This window comes from Zootoca vivipara, chromosome 5, assembly GCF_963506605.1.
Source record: "Zootoca vivipara chromosome 5, rZooViv1.1, whole genome shotgun sequence".
In the NCBI taxonomy this organism is placed as follows: domain Eukaryota; kingdom Metazoa; phylum Chordata; class Lepidosauria; order Squamata; family Lacertidae; genus Zootoca; species Zootoca vivipara.
The window spans coordinates 78,240,403-78,262,229 of NC_083280.1; the positions used below are offsets into that span (position 1 = coordinate 78,240,403).

At 49.5% G+C, this 21,827-nt stretch overlaps 1 protein-coding gene across 1 annotated transcript in view; it reads right to left on the minus strand.

Moving 5' to 3' along the window:
* Window positions 1-21,827, minus strand: part of CDHR1 (cadherin related family member 1) — a 57,134-nt gene that overhangs the window by 23,560 nt on the left and 11,747 nt on the right. The window contains exons 7-9 of the mRNA XM_060274204.1: window positions 16,971-17,087; window positions 8,582-8,725; window positions 6,149-6,227 (exon numbers count right to left, since the gene is read on the minus strand). Of these exons, the coding sequence (XP_060130187.1) occupies window positions 6,149-6,227; window positions 8,582-8,725; window positions 16,971-17,087 (340 nt within the window). The remainder of the gene's footprint in view (window positions 1-6,148; window positions 6,228-8,581; window positions 8,726-16,970; window positions 17,088-21,827) is intronic.

The window sequence follows — 21,827 nt, forward strand, 5'->3', positions numbered from 1 at the left end:
GGGGAATTACCAACCACCAACAAGTTTGTTTACTAAAAAGGGTGCTCCGTGAGTCAAATGGCTCCGCTGTTTGAAGTGACAGTGCAGAAATGCAAAATAGCAAGTAGTTACAAAAATGTCACACATCACTTGGGAAGAAAGCCAAACTAATGCCAGTGTATTGGAAGAAGCAAAGATCACCAGTGTTGAAGCAATGATTCTTCAAATATCAACTTTTTTGGACTAGTCATGTTGTTCGGATGCCTGATTACCGTCTTCCAAAGTATCTATTCTATTTTGAACTTAAAAATGGGAAGCGTAATGCTGGTGGTCAACAAAAGAGGTTTAAAGACTCTCTCAAGACAAATCTAAAAAAATGTAATATAAGCATCGACAATTGGGAAACTCTCGCCTGCGAGGGATCCAGTTGGAGAACAGCCTTTACCAAAGGTGTCATGGCCTTTGAAGAAACTCAAACTCAGGACGAAAGGGAGAAATGTGCTAAGAGGAAGGCACTTTTGGCAAACCCTCACCATGATCAACTCCCACCTGGAAACCTATGTCCCCACTGTGGAAGGATGTGTTGACCCAGAATTGAAGACAGTGTTCATGGAAGACAATCTTACTCAACTACGAGTGATCACCAAAGAGGAAGAAAGAAGAATGACTTGCAGAATTCTCCATCCTTTTGCTGGTGGAGCCATTCAGGCACAGAGGGGTTAGCATAGGGCTTAGCAGAACCTGGTACTTTTCTGTGTCCTTCATGAACCCCCTTTGGACATGACGGGCCATTGCTGGGAATGAGAGGCCTGTGCAAGACTCCCATAGGCAGTTCCACGTTACCCTCCCTTTTTAGTACAAGTTACTTGCATGCATTCCTGCGCCAATCCCTCTATGTGTGGTTGGCTTCACCAACGTGGAAATGGATCATGTCACAAGGGAGTGGAACCAGTGAGGAATAAGCACATGTGCTCCATACAGGATCTGAAAGAAGGTGCGCTCTCTCTCTGTGAGAGATTGTCCCCTTTAAATGCTCAGTAGCCATCTTTGAATGCCGTATTGCTCAGGTGTGCAAAACATAAGGAAAAGCTGAAAAAGAACACTTCTCTTTTAATTTGCTGGGGCATAATTATATCCTCCAACAGTGCGAACACCTTTCACAAAGCTCAAGTAGGTGAGAAGTTTAACTTTCACAGATTCCTTTTCCTGCACATGTTTCTGAAAAACACACAACAGCCACAGCCACAAGCTCAGATCCTCGTATCTCGGGCATTCGGTGCTCAACAACAACAATGGCAACAGAAGCGGTAAACCCAAATCCTTGTATCTTAGGTGTTAAACATTCCACCTCCAAGCAATCTAAAAAACATGAAAAGATATGAGTCATGCAAGAGGCTTGGGTCCCCCCCGATGACTACTTGAGGCAGCTGTAAGTGTTAAAATCTAGATTTTTAGATCTAGTTAGTCTTCTAGACCTGTGCTGCTCATGATTCACCCAATCTAGAACCAGCACTAAAACTGAATGGAGACTAATTAGTTTTGGGGGATATTTTTGCTAGTAATGAACTGCCTCCCCTTTTCATTTGCCGGCAAATTCTTTTTTTGGTTTCCAGGTTCTGAAAACCGAGGTGCACATTAGATTCGGTGGCACATTAGACTCAAGCAAATATGTATATGCGCTGCTGCATACACCATGGGAGATGAAAGATAAAAAGGTAAAGGTAAAAGACCCCTGGACGGTTAAGTTCAGTCAAAAGCTACTATGGGGTTGCAGCATTCATCTCACTTTCAGGCCGAGGGAGTTGGAGCTTGTCCACAGACAACTTTCCGGGTCATGCGGCCAGCATGACTAAACCGCTTCTGGTGCAACGAAAACCAGAGCACACGGAAACACTGTTTATCTTCCCGCTGCAGCAGTACCTATTTATCTACTTGCACTGGTGTGCTTTCAAACTGCTAGGGTGGCAGGAGCTGGGACAGAGCAACAGGACCTCACCCTGTCATGCGGATTCGAAGCGCCAACCTTCTGATCGGCAAGCCCAAGAGGCCACCCGTGTCCTAGCACAGATAAACTAGGGAATCCACAGTAGATCATGAGCTCCTGTCCCTCAGAAATCTCACTCCAGGCCTTAAATCTCACTGACTCGGGTCTACTCTCAAGCAGTGCAACATCTGGGGACACTGCCATAGGGAGGTTGAGTGCCCCTGTTCCCTGTTCCCCTACCCTTCAAATCCGACAAAAAAAATATCAGTTCTATCCCCAGTTTTCTGACCAGAGCTGCATGCATGTGACCCTGTTCAGGAGTGCAGCATGTGTTCAGGAGAATTTTCATACGGAGGATGAAACACGTTCTGGGGCTCAGCCAAGCCTAGTTTGAAACTAGGAGTGTAGGAAATCCAGTTAAAGAAAACAGCACCGATACTCTTCTCTGTTTCCTTCTCTAATTTGACACTGATGCTCATTTTGAAAACCATCCAATAATGTCTCATTTTGCTAATATCTGCAATAACTGTGACTTCATTAGAAGGCATTAGACTTCACACTGAACACGGATTGACTTATGTGGAGGGCCATTATCAAGATTCATAGGCCAGAAAAGGAAAGCTTGACTACAATGGAAATGAAGTCAATAGCAGTTTCAAGTGCTCATATATCATGCTATTCACTGCCTAATTGCTATGTGGAAATAGATAATTCAGAGCATGGTTCATCGTGTGTTTTCTGGAGGATTTGCCAGCATATAAAATATAAAGTTCTTTTCAATGGTTTAGCATTATTTATTCTTTAATAAGAATGATAGACCTTTCTACAATTCCACTGAGTAACAGGTACGAAACATCACATGGGACTGAGATGGCACAAAAAGCTTGAGGAAGGACAAGTATGCAGAAAACCTGTGTTTGTTGTTACAACATGTAAGGAAAGTAATTGGTAGTTTACTTGCCATGATATACGTGTCCGTTTTGTGCTATGCAAAAACAACCACAGCAATTTAAATGCATATATTGTAAAGATTGTTATGTGCATATATTACTTTTCCCAATTAAGTTTTCTTGTTTTACGAGTATTTCAGATCTTTTATGATGTAATTTTGTGTAACTTCTTTTCATAGCTGCCAAGTTATCCCTTTTTTAAAGGGATTTTCCCTTATGCTGAATAGTCTTCCTCACGAGAAAAGGGAAAACTTGGCAGCTATGCTTCTTTTCCTGAAAGTGTTTCCAGACACGCCCAGAAATAATTGTTGTGATCTAGCCCTTTAAGAATTGAGTACCACACAGTATAAAAGCCAGGGATTAGGAACACCTTCCAGCAGTCCTTGCAATAGCTTTGTAAGAACAAGACTATGAGAGCTTACATAGCCCTTTGCTGAATCTTTTCTACAAGCTATGATAGCTTGGCTTCGAATCTTCCTATAGGTTTTAAACCTTTGGATTCAAGCAAACCTGGGCTTTTTATTTATTTATTTTACCCCTTACTGCCTGGGAGCTTTCAGTTTTCATTAAAATTCATAAATCCTCCCCTTATTTTGAATTGTTGAGAAGTGACCCTGAGTCTTTACAAATGCAATAAGTTTCTTTTTTTCCTTCTGAGGAAACTGATAGATCATTTACAGTGAAATGAGATTTTTAGCCGGCAACTCGTTAAGGTTTCTTTGAGTTATGTATGTTTCTTTGAGTATTTAATTATGGTTATATATTAGTTAGTTTAGCTTCACTATATTCTTCACTTTAATTCTAGATATCTCGTTTTAGGGATCTTTCACAATGTAGACTTGTTCTATATTTTCACATCGGCAGGAAATGAAGGGCAACCTAAGACGTGCAAAATAAACCGATTGCAGAGGAATGGAAAAGACCAGATAAAAACCACAAATGAATGTCGGAACGGATTGAGGCGTGTCTGTACGTCATTCTTATGAAGCTACTGAAAGTCAAACGGCAGAAAACCTATTCCTTGAAACTGGGTGTGCCCCAATCACATATATTTTTTTGGGGGGGGGGAGGTTGAAGAGCTCAAAATGGGATGCAGATGAAGGGAGCTGCACTCTCCCATTCCAGTTTGGCCCACAGTTTGGACCCCAAAACTGAAAGCAAGACTTTCAGGGAGGGGAAAACAATACCTGGTTGACAATCCGTGAGGAGATAAACTGCAGAAGTGGGGAAGTAAGGTTCTGCTCTTCTCGATTGCATGCCCCCTTTCTCTCCACAACTTCCGCTTTTATACGTGATTGGGGTCGGCAGGCACTTAAACAGAGTCTGCTGCCATCACTTGTAGTCTGAGCTAGCCAGGTTGTGCTAGCTCCCCACGGTCCAGTTAGGAGGATTCCAGGTAAAAAAGGCACTCTCAGCATCATCCTTCACACACCAGGTACTTGACATTAGAAAATGTGTCCTTTTCCCAATATGAAGATAAACATTACGTGTGAAATAATCCTTAGTTTGAGGGTAAATGTTCTGCAGATAAAGCCATGCTCTACTTGGCTCTCCCCGCCCCCAACCCCCCCCCACTAATAGCAGCTTCAAATAATAGACTAACTCCTTCCAACAAAACTGCCCTGATTGAATTAACAGAGTTTTAAGTTAAAAACGAAAATCAAGACAGTCATATGGATTTAATCTATCATGTCTAGCTTGGATGTCAAGGGTAAAAGTAGAAACATAGTCTGTGTGTGGAGGGGCCAGAGTTAAGGAAGCAGGCTAGTTAATCTGAACTGAAAACCTTTGTCATTTGGGACTGTATAACAAAAAAATTCGTTAAGACGATATAAAATGTAAATTGAAAAATGAAAACTAAAAGAGGAAAACCTTTGTCGTTTGCTCCTATCACCCATGTCTATCAGAGCTCCACTGTGACATCATGGTTTTCCCTTGCCTGGCCATGTACTGCTTTCTGTCTCCACTAAGAACTGCTAGACCCAGGTCTCATCTCATCCAATTGTACTCCCCATGATCTGTCATAAACTGGCCCTCAGCTCTCAAGCATAACCCCTGCATCAGAGTCTCGGCCAACCGGCAATCCTGCCCAGTGGATTAAAATTGGTTTACTCATCATCACAATCCTCATAACCAAATGCATGCAGTCCATTAAAAGAGGAGAAACAGGCCTGCCAACACACAGGCAGACATGGGTAGAATCTATACACACACACATATATATAAAGACTGTGAAAATGCTTACCCCACCCCACCCCCCAAAAAAAGTTTTGAAAAAAATACATTGGATTTGGCGTAGCTCACCATCGCCACCTAGAGTCGCATTTGTATATTGCACTTTACAACCCATTTTAAATGTTTCATTTGCAGTTTTATAGCTGAGTCCCATGGAAGCCAATATGCCCATTCCCGATGTGTACAACTACTATTATCCCTGATCATGGTGCTGAAGGGAGTTGTAGTCTGAAGGGCACCATGTTGGGAGAAGCTTTTGACTCTCCTAGAACCTGCCTGTGCCTTCTTAGACACAGTGAGAGCAAATATATATTTTGTGGTTTTATATTTTGATTTTGTTCTGTGAACCGCCCTGAGACCTCTGGGTATAGGGCGGTACAGTGGAACCTCGGTTTATGAACACCTCGGTTTATGAATTTTCGGTTTATGAACGCCGCGGACCCATCTGGAAAGGATTAATTCATTTTCCATTACTTTCAATGGGAAAGTTCGCTTCAATTTATGAACGCTTCAGTTTATGAACAGACTTCCGGAACCAATTACACCCATGCTTCAGTTTATGAATGCTTCAGTTTAAGTACTCTGCGGACCCATCTGGAACGGATTAATCCACTTTCCATTACTTTCAATGGGAAAGTTCGCTTCAGTTTATGAACGCTTCAGTTTAAGTACCCCTGGAACAGATTAATCCACTTTCCATTACTTTCAATGGGAAAGTTCGCTTCAGTTTATGAACGCTTCAGTTTATGAACAGACTTCCAGAACCAATTGTGTTCATAAACCGAGGTACCACTGTATATAAATTAAATAAGTAAGTAAGTAAGTAAGTAAGTAAGTAAGTAAGTAAGTAATAAGCTTTACAGCAAACCAAAGCAATGTTAAGTATACTTGTTCTTTTATATCTGATAGACTTCCTTGCATATATGACACCATAACTAAACAGTAAGTTCGGTGGCATTGGGTATTCCTTTAGGATTTCACACCAACCCGGTAAACTTACCATTCATAAGATGGTAATGAATGTCATTGGGCTTCCCTCGGTCCCCATCAATAGCAGCGACTGTTATTACCTCAGAACCCTGGAGAGAGAGAGGGAGAGAGGGAAAGAAAACAGGGGGGACAGGGAGGTAAAACTGCTGTAAAATAGAACTCCAAGCCAACCTAATGCATCAGCTCTCTCCCATGTAGACAGGCAACACAATATAAAACTGAGCACACTACTTGCAAACAGCCTTGCCAAAACACAAGCTCACCAGCATGATACGGTAAATGATTCAAGAGAGAGGAACTAAAGGTCCTGTTCTGTATTTGTAGTTCTGCTCAGACTCAGAGAATAACTTTTCTATCTTTTTTAATGGCGTATTTTAACAGAGAACACGGCAAGACCAAGACCAAGCAGGTGGAAACAAATCAAGGAGCTTCACTATCTCTGGTGGAAGAAGTAAGGACCAGCAACTCCTTGCTCAGTGATGGGAGGGGTTGACCACCCCTCAGAGTTGCCTTGGGCTCTAATGAGTGAGACACATCCTTCTGCAATTATTTGGAAAACTTGGGGGGGGGAATGCAGAACGTTGAAAAGTGCTTTAGGAAGAAATCGTCTTCAATAGCTAAGAAAGCAATATGCTATAAAAAGAGAAAAGAACGTTCAAGCTGAAAATCCACTCCCTTTGCAGGTTTAATGGGCAACACCTGGATCTGTAAATAATAGTAAACCTGGAAAAAGCATTTTACTATGTGGAGTTCCTGACATATTGAGCAGGGAAAGAGGTGAGTTTTTCCATCATTATAATATGATAATATTTTTGGTTATGGGGCTCACAGTGGAGGTGATTAATACTTAATTATCCCGGATTTCCTCAGTGGGCTCCATAAAAAAAAACCACAACTTGGTGCATTTAATAATTATGGGCATTTCCAGATCGTTGGTTAATAGCAGCACAAAGTAAATTATTATGTTTCCCAGCTTTATAGCACCTCTTATTGCCAAGGATTATGAAGTGCATGAAAAACACCTCCAATATTCCCCCAAATCATTCTCTCCTGCCCTCTAACTGGGCAGGCTACAACAATATGGGCACTGAAATATGGTACCAGTGTCTACAGAAATAACAGCAGAAATAACTGCAGATTGTGGAGGCAGACGCCTCCGTAAACATGGTTTGAACAGCAAGTTGCAGCACCACAGAGCTAAACTATGAGCTCGCTTCAGCTCTGGAGAATTTTATATCCACTTGCACAAGCTAAACCAGGATTAACCAAACCTTATAAGCTCCTGCAGGTTGAACTTGGATTTCTGCCGAGGTTGAAAACGCAAGTGGGTGTACTACATAAGTTCAGTTTGGACATTAAGCAGGCTTGGCCTTACCATTTGGCAAAGTCAAATAGCTGGGGACAATGTGTGCGTATAATCATGCTACAACCCTTCGTTATATCTGAGCATCATAAATTAATTCTGTAAGAACATGGCTTGTGTAAGCAATACTTCTGCTAAGCCGTTTACGGTACGTGTCACCCCCCCCCCCCAGTCTGCTTCAACTCTCTCTTTGTTCATCGCCTTTCCGCCTACTGTATTTCCAAAAACACTTGGAAAACTTAATGCAATTTCAGTATGACCCGATTTTAATTGATTAATTCCAAGCATCACGCACAATCCAAAGGTGCACATACAATCCACTGCGCATGAAGTGGGGCAAAAGTATATTTTAGCCTCCTCTTGAAGCAGGAGCTGCCCACACTCCTGTCAGGCATCCGAGGACCCAACCCCCACAGCAGGTTGCCAGGAATGGACAAGACAAGGAAAAGTCCTTACCATTTGCTTTTTATTCAATATTCACAGAGAGAGGCTTGGAATGCAGCCTCTTGGTATAATGCTGTTGCCCTGAGTCAGAGTTTCCTCCCCCTCCATCTCTCCCACTTCCTCATGCGTCCTCACTATGGGTGCTGAAAAGTGCCCTCTGCTTTTGAGCTCTTTGCTCTCCTACTTTCAATGCTTGCTGGGTTCTGGGAGAGGGAGGTTCTGCAATGTTTTCTAAAGACACTGTGTCTGTCAGCTGTCCCCCCCCCCCCCGGTGCTTCTTCTTCCTCCTCTCCCATTATTTCCCAGCTTTTCCCCTCATCTGCTTCTGAGCTGTGACCTTCCTTGAACCCCTGAACTGTCTTCTTCTCCTCTTGAAGGGTCAGGATGGGGAGGCGGTCTCCACCATTCCTCCTCTGCCCAGTTTCTGACAACTCCCCTGAAAAGCGACCCCTTAAGGTCCGGGGACCTTGGACATTTTGTGGGGAGCAAAGGACCACTCACTGTCAGAAAGGAAATTGTCAATCACCTTGCACATGTGCAGAAGCACTTTGCACCCACCCCTGCACTCCAGTTATTTGTTGCAGAAGCTACATGATTTTCACAGGGTGCACAATAAATGATTCTTGTGGTACTCACGGCCAGAGTGTCCTCATAGACATATCCATAGTAGGGAGTGCCGACAAACATTGGAGGTGTGTCTTGAACATCTTCCACATTGATTGTGACAGTGGTTGTGGCTGAGAACACCTTGTTGTTGCCACGGAGCTTGCCACCACCATCCTAGGATTCAAAACAGTTCCAAGATCTTAGGATCCCTTTGCATTTCACACACACACACACACACACACACACACACACACAACATGCACTCCACACATGTGGGTCTGTTCAATTGCTGTGAGAGACCAGGCTGAGAAGTACAGCTCTGATGAGGAGTGGTGGGAGCCTCTCCCTCCCCATGTGCCTGACCAGGATCCTGAAGCCATCCAGGAGCAGGAGGACAGTATAGATTCGGTACAGTGGTTTGCAGAGGGGCATAGTTCTGAAGACAAAAGTTGGGATGGACTGGGGGTTGAACAGCAAAGTGAAGCAGAACAGGAAGAGATAGAGCTAACAGACACTCTCTCACTGGAGACTGTCCAGCCTATCAGTCCAAGGACATGTAGAGCAGCCACCATAAGGTGGCTGCACAAAAGGCACAGTGGTTGTCAGATCAGGTTGCAAGGCGCAGAAATGACGAGGGGAACGTGAGTGGAAACCTTAATTGGAAACACCATCATTCCGAGAATGGCTGTGTTGCTCTTTTGCTGCGATCATTAAAGACTCTTCAAATGGTAAGCAACTCTTTTCATTTCCTGCTTATCTATGGCAAAAGGGTCCCCGAAGCCTGACAATTGCTCTGCTCCTGGTAGAACAGACTAACTGGACATGTTGAAAATTATGCATACACCAGAACTGATGGAAATAGGAAATATCTGATCTGGCACAGATAGATGGGGCTCATTCCCTGAACCATAGGAAGCTTTCCCCTCATTTTCAGCTTTTCTTCTGTTAACTACTTCTGAGGTCTGACCTTAACTGTCCAAGATTTTACATGCCCAGGATTCTAAGGAGAGAGGCTTTTTCCCAGGGACCACTCCCAAGGTGACAACGGTTACTGTCACTAGACCAAGGATTTATTGTAGTGCTCCTCGTGGATGCAAGTCTTTTGCTTTGTCAGCACAATACCATTGGTATCAAATTGCCAACCAGTATCTCCCCCCCCCCCCCAAACAATTCATCTGAATTTATCCTCTCTGCAGAATATACAATAAGCAAAGAAAAAACACTTGCTGCCAAGAACCCATTTGCAATATCTCAATGACTCATTTGGAATATTAACCTAACAGTATACAAAATGCTTCTACGAATTTCTAAATTTTGCTTTATTTTTAATTGCTCTTGTTTGTTCCTTAAATAAGCAGCCGGGGTAAATCCATCACATATCCTTTGTTTGCTTTTCTTTGAAAGGTTTGCAGATTTGATCTTCAACTGGTCACAGGGCAGCTAAGTCAGAAAATTCCGCTCTCCTATAGAGTACCAGGGGCTGAATTTACCCAGAATCCTTAAATACAGGCCTTGACATGATGGTAACACCCCACTGATCTTGGCAACGTTATTTCTGAAGGAAAAACCAGAAGACTGGAGTCCCTTAGAGACTCCCTTGTGATGGCATAATCAAAGTGCAAACAGCCTCTATGGACTATGAGAGAATTGACTCCTGCTGGAGCTGCAGGCACAATATAGGCAATTAAGGAGACAATTTGACATATGTAACCTTTCAACACCCAGTGATCATCATGGCTGAGCAGGGCTTTGAACTGGAGAGATCATCTACACAAACAACCAGATTATGTGCCAAAACCTTTAGCTCATATAGTCACTGTGTCCATTCAACCCTTTCTTGGGCCAGGGGAATTGGCCTGTACACTGGAATGTACGAAGGAGTCACATATCTTCACAAATCTGTTTTTAATTAATTATCACTCTCTTCTCCCCACACATTTCCTCCTCCTACACACACCACAGATTGATGTCTAAAAGCTTGGAACAAAAAATTAAAGCTTGGAACAAAAAATTAAAAAAAATTCCTTCCAGTAGCACCTTAGAGACCAACTAAGTGATAACACTGAGACTCTTGGTGTATTTTAATTCAGCACTTTTCCATTGCAGTCTCCCTTCGAATGACAAAGTGGACCTGACTGGGCTAAATGGACCATTGGCCTGGCACTGTAATAAGGGAGGTCCATACATTCTCAAGACCAGAAGTTGTCCACCCCTGCCCAATCGTCACCACCTCTTTCGAAATGTGCACAGATATCTTCCACCCACAGACTTTGCAGGATACCACTCACTCTGTTATGGGAAAGCTGAATATGTTTGGCTGCCATAAACCATTTCTCCAGAACTTCACACGGCAAGAATACGTGTCACAGTGGCCGGAGTGGGCTACTTCAGAGTAACGACGCTACGCAGCTCTGCATTTTATTCTTTTATTGGTGCTGCGTATTTACAGTGCTGAAGTCATTGCTATTTACACGGAGTGATGTGGTCAGTCGGTTCCAGAACCTCCGAATGGCTTTTGGCGCGTCTTTCTCCAACACAAAAGCTTTGGCAGACCCATCCTCTTTCCCCTCCTCTTTCTGCGTAATTCCGGAGTTGGGGGGATGGGTCTCCCCCCCTTATTCGCCCCTTCCTGTCCCACCTGGGACCCTGGCTCCTCTACCTTGCCTGAGCCTCGGACACGACTTCCTGCTTCCCCATTGGAATCGGAACTCTCTCTGCTTTCCCCTGTGCTCGGGGATGGGCTTGAACTCAGGAGGGGAGGGACTTCGCGATATCCCCTGTCCCTCACATCCACCCCCCTCCCAAGCTCTCCTTCACCCCTCCCCAGGTCCCCCCCAGGTGTCGGTGACGACTGGAAGCCTAAGAACTCAGTGCCTTCCGAGCCCGTTGGTGTGAACACCTCCCCCCAGTCCTGCGATCCCCCCCCCTTCCGCCTGGGAGGACGGGAATCCCAAAAAGTCCGTGGCGTCAGAGCTGGTAGGGGTAAAAATGTTCTGCCAATCTGCTCCTTCCTCTGACTGGGTGGATCTCGGTGACACCCATACCTCATCCTCTGGTTCCTCAAACTCCGCTTCCCAGCGCCATGGTGAACTGCTCTCCCGTGCTTCCTCCCCCTCCCCCTCCCTTTCCATGCGCCAGGGCTTGGGTCTATGGGGAAAGAGGGCGTGAAATTCTTCTACCAGGAATTCCTCCTGTATCTGAGTGGCTGGGACCCATTCATTCTGGGACGGTGGAGCATCCTCCCATGCCATGAGGTACTCCAGGCCCCCCACCCCCCTCCTTGAGTCCAGGATGGCCGTGGCCTCATTGAGTTGCTCCCTGCCTTCTCTCTCCCCCCCTCCCTCAGGGGTTTGTTCGCTGCCTCGGAGCCTGCTGCTTTCCCTGTACGGCGACAGCAGCGATCTATGAAACACTGGGTGCACCCTCATGTCCTCTGGCAGTGCCAACCTGTATGCCACCGGGTTGACCTGTTGCGTGACCGTGAAGGGGCCCAACCTTCTGGGCGCCAGCTTTTTGCACCTCCCTCTGATGGGAAGGCCCTCCGAGGACAACCAAACTTTGTCCCCCACCCTAATGACCTCCCCCGGTCGCCTGTGGCGATCTGCCCCCTTCTTGTACGCTTCCTTGGCTCTCTCCAAGTGTTCTCTGAGCTGCTGGTGCACCGTCTCCAGTTCCTCTGCCCAATCCTCAGCCTGTGGGCCCTCCTCCTCCTCCTCCCCCTCCCTCTCTGGGAAAGATCTGAGGTCGCGCCCGTAATTGGCCTTAAAGGGCGACACCCCTGTGGAGACGTGCACCGCATTGTTGTAGGCAAATTCTGCCAGTGGCAGGCGATCCACCCAGTCCGTTTGCCGCTGGCTGACGTAGCATCTCAGGTACTGCTGCAGAATGGCGTTGACCCTCTCCGCCTGTCCATTGGTCTGCGGGTGTCTAGCCGTCGACAAGCTGACCTCCACCTGCAGGAGGTTCATGAGCCGCCGCCAGAATCTGGAAACAAATTGGCGGCCACGATCCGAAATAACCCTTAAAGGTAATCCATGCAGTCTGAATACGTGATCCACAAACAGTTTGGCTGTCTCTTCTGCAGAGACCGCCCTGGCACACGGTATAAAGTGGCACATTTTGGACATGAGGTCCACCACCACCAACACTGCGGTCTTGCCCCTGGAAGAAGGCAGATCTGTGATGAAGTCCATGGACACCACTTCCCACGGCCTGTGTGGTGTGGCTAAGGGCTCCAGCAATCCCGGTGGCGCTGCTCTGACCACCTTTGCCCGCTGGCAGGTGTCACAGCCCCGTACATAGTCTCGAACATCTTCCCGCACCCCTGGCCACCAGAAGTGTCTCATGACTAGGTGAGCGGTTTTGTCCCTCCCAAAATGACCCGCCGTTGGGTTGTCGTGCATCTGCTTGAGGACCGTACGTCTAAGCTGGGTGGTGGGCAGGTACAGTGCACCCTTGTAGAAAAGCAGCCCCCTGCGTTCTGCAAAGTCTTTTGCCTGCTCCCCCCCCTCTCAGTTCTCTGAAGATGCGGTTGGCAAACTCATCTGCTGCCGTCAGTGCTGTGAGTTCCGCCTCGCTCACCACTGCTGCTCCGCAGGACCATGCTGACGGGGGAAAAATGTGCCTGGGTGCCGGTGGCGCCTCCTCCTCCATGTACTCTGGCTTGCGGGAGAGGGCATCCGCCCTGACATTCTGCTCTCCCGGGATGTAGTGTATGGAGAAGTTGAAGTTCGAGAAGAACTCTGCCCACCGTATCTGCCGCTGGTTGAGCACCCTGGCAGTTCTCCAGAACTCCAGGTTCTTGTGGTCTGTGCACACCTGGATGGGGTGCTTGGCGCCCACCAGGAAGTGTCTCCAGTGCTGGAACGCAGCGTGGATCGCAAGAAGTTCCCGATCAAACACCGTGTAGTTTCGCTCTGGCTGGGTCAACTTCCTGGAGAAGAAGCACAGGGTCTCCACTCTCTGTTGGCGTCCAGTTGCAACAAAATGGCGCCCACAGCTTTATCAGAAGCATCTGTCTCCACGCGTAGGGGCGCGTCCTGAACCACGTGGAACAGGTTCTGGTCTGAGGCGAACACCCTCTTGAGGCTTTCGAACGCTGCTTGCGCCTCTGGTGTCCACCTGAACTTCTGCTTGCCTCTCAGGCAGTCAGTGATGGGAGCCGTAACGCGAGAGAAGTTCTTGATGAACTTCCTGTAGAAGTTGGCGAAGCCTAGTAGGCGTTGGGCATCTTTGCGCGTCCTGGGGCTGTGCCAGTCCAGGATGGCCTGCACCTTGTCCTTGTCCATCGCCAGCCCCTTGTCTGACAGCTTGTAGCCCAGGAAGTCCACCTCCTTGGTGTGAAACTTGCACTTCTCCAGCTTCACATACAGGTGGTTCTCCTTCAGGCGCTGCAACACCTCCCTGACATCTTTCACATGCTGCACTGGGTCATCGGAATAGATAAGGATGTCATCCAGGAAGACCAAGCATTTCCTGAAGAGGAGGGACCCCAGGACGTGGTGCATGAAGGCCTGGAAGCATGCTGAGCCCCCTTGCAACCCGAAGGGCATCACCAGATATTCAAAAGAGCCCAGAGGCGTGAACATCGTGGTTTTCCATTCATCGCCTTCCCGGATCCTGATCAAGTTGTACGCCCCCTCAGGTCTAGCTTGGTGAAAATCTTGCCCCTGCGTGCCGCTGTCAGGAGATCATCCACTCTGGGCATGGGGAAAGCCACTGGCTCTGTCACTGAATTCAGCCGTCTAAAATCCACCACAAGACGGCGCTGTTGCGTGTCTTTCTTGTCCACCCAGAAGACTGGGCTGCCCCCTGCTGCCTTGCTTTCTCTGATGAACCCCCGCTTGAGGTTCTTGTCGATGAAAGCGCGCAGATCCTCCAGTTCCTGGTCTGACATGGTGTACAGCTTGGCTGGGGGTATAGTTGCCCCTGGCACCAGGTTGATCTGGCAGTCAAAAGGCCTGTGTGGGGGTAGGTGGTCGGACTCCGCTTCGCTGAAGACCTCCTGCAGGTCCCAGTACGGCTTGGGTATCGCCTCACCCCCTTTGACGTGCATGGTGGCTACCGTGGCTATCGGAGGCCCCTCCCCTGGTTGGTGCTGCATGCAATGTTCCAGGCAAAAGTCCGATCCAAAAGTGATGCACCTCTGGTGCCAACTGATGGAGGGGTCGTGGCGCGCCAGCCAGCTCATGCCCAAAACGATGGGGGGGTCTGAGATGGTGGTGACGTTGAATGCCAGCGTCTCTGAGTGCCTTCCCACCGTCATTTTCATGGGGGGGGTTTGATGAGTGATGGCCCCTCCCAGCAGCTCTCTGCCGTCAATGGTCGCCACGTGCAGAGGAAAATCCAGCTGCAGAAGCTGGATCTGGTGCTCTTCTGCAAAGTTTCTCGAGAAGAAGTTGGCTGAGGCACCACTGTCAATTAGGGCGAGGACCGTCAGGGGATAGCCATTTGGGAGCGTGAGCGTCACTTCTAGAACCACTCCTGCTCTGGGAGGGGTGGGCTGGCTCTGCTCCTCTCTGTGCGGGTGGGTGGGCTGGGGCTGTTGTCTGCTGACTGTGCCTGGCTGCTGCCCCTTGTCTCCTGCAGCCAGGCTTTCTCGTTTCCCTGCTGTGGTGCTGCGTCAGTGGGGGAGGGCACAACCGTTCCCGCCTTTCCTTGCCACTCCCTGCGATGTGGGCAGTCTCTGACGAGATGCTGGGGGGAGTTGCAGAGAAAGCAATTCCCACCCCTTCCCTCCTTGCGTCTTGGCGCCGCTGGGGTTTGAAAAGCCCGCGCGCGCGCGCTATCAATCTGCATGGGTTCCTGGTCCTGGCTGGCCCCAGGCGTGGCTTGAAAGGGTTGTTGGGGGAGTGGCTTCTCCTGCGACCGTGGGAACCAAGCCCGCTTTGCGCGCGTTGCTTGCTTGTCGCTCCACCGGGATTCCTGTCTCACCCCCACCGCCAGAGCCGCTTTGCTCAGCTGATCCATATTACTGGGCTTTGGACCTCTCGAGAGCTCATCCTTCACCTCCTCATGCAACCCCAAGTAGAACGCCGCTTGCATTGGGGGTGACTCCAGTTCCCACCCCAATCTGTGCACCAGCATGGTGAATTTCGCCCAATACGCGCGAACTGTCATATTTCCTTGGCGTAAATTATGAAGTTCCTCCTTAGTCTGGTCCATATGACTATCGGACGAATACATCGTTTTCAAACCTTCTAGAAATAGTTTGACATTCTTCATGCAAGGATTCTTTGTTGCGATTAACGGTCTTAGCCACTCCCTGGCTGCCCCGTTAAGGTGCTCCACAATAAACGCTACCCTGTGCTCATCATCAGGGAACTCATCGTGGTGCAGCTCAAGAGCATACACAATCTCAGTCTCAAAGCCCTGATATTCCCTCGGGTCTCCATTGAACTTGCTTACTAGGGTCCCGGCTCTCCTTCCTGGCAGCACTTGGACTTGGGGTGCCCCTCCCGCCTTGTTTTTCTCTGCATCCAGCTTGTTTTGGAGGTCTACCGCCACCGCCCTTAATTCCTGCTCTCTTTCCTGTAGCGCTCTCACCTGTTCCGCAAGTTGTAGCCGGTCGTCCTGGACCTTCTTAGTCTCTTCTTTAGCTGCCTTCAATTCCCCCTGCGCCTGCAGCGACAGCTGCTGCAGTTCTTGCTGGGCTTGCTCCGCGATCTGCCGCCATCTCTCCGCCTCTGACACGCTCATCCCGGCAACTCCAAAGTAGCCCAAAAAAGGATTCGGAGGTGCTGTCACAGTGGCCGGAGTGGGCTACTTCAGAGTAACGACGCTACGCAGCTCTGCATTTTATTCTTTTATTGGTGCTGCGTATTTACAGTGCTGAAGTCATTGCTATTTACACGGAGTGATGTGGTCAGTCGGTTCCAGAACCTCCGAATGGCTTTTGGCGCGTCTTTCTCCAACACAAAAGCTTTGGCAGACCCATCCTCTTTCCCCTCCTCTTTCTGCGTAATTCCGGAGTTGGGGGATGGGTCTCCCCCCCCCCTTATTCGCCCCTTCCTGTCCCACCTGGGACCCTGGCTCCTCTACCTTGCCTGAGCCTCGGACACGACTTCCTGCTTCCCCATTGGAATCGGAACTCTCTCTGCTTTCCCCTGTGCTCGGGGATGGGCTTGAACTCAGGAGGGGAGGGACTTCGCGATATCCCCTGTCCCTCACAATACGGAAAGATACTCAGGCCATGTCCTTCACTGTAAACCCCAGGAGAAATCACAGAAAGACTTCTCGAGGATTGCTTTGATAGACTGGCAGACGTACTGTAGATCCACCGTTGAGAAAAGATTAGATGTCACAAGCTATTTTGGGCCTGTTAGATCTCACACCATTTCTATCACCTGCGTGCTTTTCCTTGCCCTTGTACAGTTTTCCCCACAGCTGGAAAAGTATGATCAGGAGAATATATAAATACCTTTGCCACCACAGTAACAAAATAAGTTCTTGATTTTTCATAGTCAAGAGTGATCCCGGTTTTGATGCGAAGGACACCACTGTGGCGATCTATAGTAAACTTATTTGTATGGATGTTCTAGAAGAAAAGAAAAGAAATGTAAGATTGCGTGTGTCTTTAATGCATAGGTTGATATCCTCCTGCTGTCAGAAACCAACTTCATATTATTTGCTCTGAAAGAACAAGACCTACTATGGCAACACAGAGAACAAGCGGCTGCCCGCAAAAAGAACGAGCGCTCTGCACAATGTGAATTTCCTTGAGACAAATGAGTTTTAATCTTCAGTAGGTCAACTGACTGAAGCGAACTGGAGCAAGCACAGAATTCATCCCCTCTGACAGTAGTGTGGCCAATTACCCATTGCCAAGAAAGAAGATTTGCATTACCCAAAGAGGACACCAATCGGCATGTGCAAAATTTTATGTAGAGGCACAAATTCAGAAATAATTGATATAGTTTAAATAGGAGCTCAATGCTTCTCACCATACTGGGGAAGACACCGGGTGACTCGGGTCACTCATTCAGTCTGCTGGCCCACAGCTGCCAATTGCTCCTCAAAGCTCTCCCTTTCTATGACCTGACAGCCCTCAAAATAGAGGACCATTCTCTTTAAAGTAGGGCATAAAGGTAAAGGTACCTGTTATGTACTGAGCTGAATCCTAGAACAATAGGATTCAGAATCAGCGGGAGCTACCCAATCCAACTCCAGGTGGAAGTGAATCCGCAACCTGATTGGCCTGCTGGAGCAGCCAATCAGGCGGCTGGCAGAAGTGAATCTGCTACCTGATTGGCCTGTAGGAGCAGCCAATCAGGCTGCAGGCAGAAGTCAATCCACAATATAATTGGCCCACAGGTGTAGCCCTGAAGTAGCCAATCACGCAAGGCCCATTGTGTAAATAATGTATATAAGCAGATGGTTTTGGGAAAAGAGCCATTCGTCTTCTCTTCTTCTCCTTGATGAATATGAGCTGAATAAAGAGCATGAAATTCACTCTCGACTCCGAGTATATTTCACTGGCGACGAAGGTGGGATCCTGCTGAGCTGACCGCCACCACGCACTGCACCGCAGCACCGCCACCTGCTGCACCGCTGCATCGCACCGTGCATCCAGGCTTCAGCTCCAGGACCCAAGGAACCCAGAATGGCAACCGACAGCAGCTTCTTGCCATTCAAACCAGCATCAGGAGACTGGGAAGGGTACGCCGCCCGTTTCAACTTCCTCCTGCAAGCGAAAGAAGTCACCAACGATGCCATGAAGAGGGCGACATTCTTCAGCGTCTGTGGAGAGGAGACGTTTGAAATCGCCCGGGCTCTCCTTGCACCTAGAGATGTCGCTACCGTCTCTTACAAAACAATAATGGAACGGCTGAAGGAGCACTTTTCACCACAGCCCTCGGTGGTAGCTTGCCGAAATGCCTTCTACGCAAAGCGGCAAGCCCCGGGGGAAACCATAACTGGGTTTGTGACCTCCCTCCGCCAAGCCGCCCGGTTATGCAACTTCTCAGAGTTGGAGAACATGCTTCGTGACCGCCTCGTCGGTGGCCTGAGGGACGAGATGTTGCAACGACGCCTCTACGCCAAAAAAGACCTCACGTTCCAGATTGCTCTGGAGGAAGCCCTGGCAACCGAAGCCACCGAGAGGTCAACACAAGAGGCACGACCGGCCCCGCCATCCCAACCGAGGGTCTACCACGAAGACCTCACTGACGAATCCGAATTTGACAGGGAGGAAGTACACCGAGTACAGCGGCGCACTCAAGCAGCACACACACCACAGCAGCCTCGACGAGAAGGAGGGAACTGTGCAAGCTGCGGGGAGAACCACGAGAGGAGGACCTGTCGTTTCCGCAACGCAGAGTGCAGGCAGTGCAGAAAGTTGGGACACATCGCCCGGGTGTGTCGGGCTCGACTCACCCGTCGACAAGCATCAGATGACCGACCCAGGAGCCCCAGGTCACACGGCACCATGCACCAAGGCAACTCGACGGAGATCACGGACTACCAGGTATTCCAGTTGCCCCATCCCAGCACAGAGAAAATTTATATATAGGTACAGATATAGGGAGCCCCATGCCGCATGGAGCTGGACACGGGTTCAACTCTATCCATAATCTCGTCCCGAACATTAAGGGTACTGTGCCCTAATGGGGGTCCCAAACTAAGGCCGGCCCCATTCACCCTCCGGGACTTCCAGAAACGTAAGGTCCCTACAATGGGGGTGGGGACCTTCAGGGTGCAATATCGAGGGCGAAAGCAACAATTGGACTTGCTGGTAGTTAAGGGCCCCTACGTTAGCTTACTGGGACTGGCATGGTTTGGACCTCTGGGGCTAGCCGTTACCGGGGTGAACCGCACTAGCTTACAAGTGGACGTGGACGCCATATGCAAAGAGTTTCCAGGGGTTTTCGATGGGGCATTGGGACGATATACAGGACCCCCCATTGCCCTACAGCTAGACCCCGCTGTACGACCCATCAGGCACAAGGCCCGCCGGGTCCCGTTCGCCCTGAAACCCCGCATAGACGAGGAATTGGACCGGCTCGTGGAGCAAGGAGTGCTGGAGCCGGTGCCCAACGCCCCCTGGGAAACTCCAATTGTCACACCCGTCAAGCCTAACGGTTCGGTCCGCATCTGTGCAGACTACAAATGCACCATAAACAAGGCTCTCACGGCCCATGCATACCCAGTGCCAGTGGTCAGCCATGTCCTCGCCACCCTGGCTGGGTCAAAAATCTTTGGCAAACTGGACTTGGCCCAAGCGTATCAACAGTTGCCTGTGGACGAAGCCACAGCAGAGGCTCAGACGATTGTGATGCACAGAGGGGCATTCAGAGTAAAGCGGCTGCAATTTGGCGTTAGCGTGGCACCAGGCATATTCCAGAATCTAATGGACTCTCTCCTTAAAGGGATTCCTGGCGTCACCCCCTTCTTCGATGATGTACTGATCGCCGGGCCCACACCAGAGGAATTTGAGGACCGCCTCCGCTCCGTCCTGCACCGTTTCCAGACGGCGGGCCTCAAGGTGAAGCGGGAAAAGTGTTTACTGGGAGTGCCGCAGGTGGACTTTCTGGGATTTAAGGTGGACGCAGAAGGGGTCCATCCAACCGGTGACAAGGTACGGGCCATTTGTGAGGCCCCAGCGCCCAAGAGCAAGCCCGAACTTCAGTCATTCTTGGGACTATTGAACTTTTACCATGCCTTCCTTCCCCATAAGGCAGCGGTAGCGGAGCCCCTACACAGACTCCTAGATAAAAGGGCCCCTTGGGTGTGGGGCCAGCGACAAAGGGCCGCATTCCAGGCAGTCAAGGACTTGCTCGTCTCGAACTCGGTCTTGGCACACTTCGACGAGAGGCTGCCAGTGGTGCTGGCATGCGACGCCTCTCCCTATGGCATCGGCGCTGTCCTGGGACACCAACTCCCGGATGGAAGAGAGGTGCCGGTGGCATACTTCTCCCAGACGCTTGCTGCAGCCGAACGAAACTACTCACAGATTGACAAGGAGGGTCTGGCAATCGTGAAGGGCGTAAAAAAATTCCATGATTTCTTGTACGGGCGGCCCTTTACCATAGTGACTGACCACAAGCCGTTGCTTGGCCTGTTTGCCCCCGAGAAGCAGACCCCCCAAGTGTTGTCTCCACGTGTCCTCAGGTGGTCAATTTTCCTTGCCGGCTACCAGTATGCACTAATCCACCGCCCTGGGAAGGCGATGGGCCACGCAGACGCACTCAGCAGGCTACCACTACCAGAAACAGGCCCCGACCCAGCGCCTGCGCAAGAGGTTATGACCCTGGAGCTGCTTCCCGACCGACCCATTCAGGCACAAGAAGTTGCGCACCATTCCACAAAAGATAGGGTCATCTCCCGGGTCCTGGACTGGGTGTGGCGAGGATGGCCCAGCAGCAGCCCCGGGCCAGAATTCGCTGGCTACACAAATCGCAAACATGAACTGTCGGCCCACAAGGGGTGCCTGTTATGGGGAAGCAGGGTTGTTGTTCCCCAGCCCCTCCGCAAAAGGGTCCTCACAGCCCTACACGAGACACACCCAGGGGTAGTGAGGATGAAGGCCCTTGCCAGGAGTTATGTGTGGTGGCCGGGGATTGACAGAGAGATAGAGGCATGGGTCCAACACTGCCAGACCTGCCAAGAATCCCGCCCGGATCCCCCAAGGGCCCCAGTCCAGCCCTGGGAGTCCGCCCGACATCCATGGTCACGCTTGCACGTGGACTTCGCTGGCCCCTTCCAGGGAAAAACATTCTTCATAGTGGTGGATTCCTACACCAAATGGCTGGAGGTCGCACTGGTACCGTCCACTTCTACGGCGGCAGCCATTCGGGTACTACGTAAGCTTTTTGCAACCCACGGGCTCCCTGACACCCTCGTCTCGGACAATGGAACCGCATTCACGTCAGAGGAGTTCCAGACCTTCACAGCGCAGAACGCCATCCGCCACATCCGCTCAGCACCATTCCACCCTGCCACCAATGGCCAAGCGGAGCGCATGGTGCGGACCACCAAGGACAGCCTCCGCCGCATAACACAAGGGGACTGGGAATACCGCCTTGCCGCATTTCTTCTAGCACAGCACAGCACCCCAAGCACAACGACGGGCCGGAGCCCAGCTGAACTACTCATGGGCCGGCGCCTTGCAACTAGACTGGACCGACTTCACCCCGACAGAGCTCAGGATGAGGTAGTGGTGGGGAAAGGCAGGAACCCCCGGACATTTGTGGCCCAGGACCCAGTGTATGCAAAGAATTTTGGGGCAGGCCCAGCATGGGTACCCGCCACAGTCACCAAGGTGACCGGTCCCGTGTCG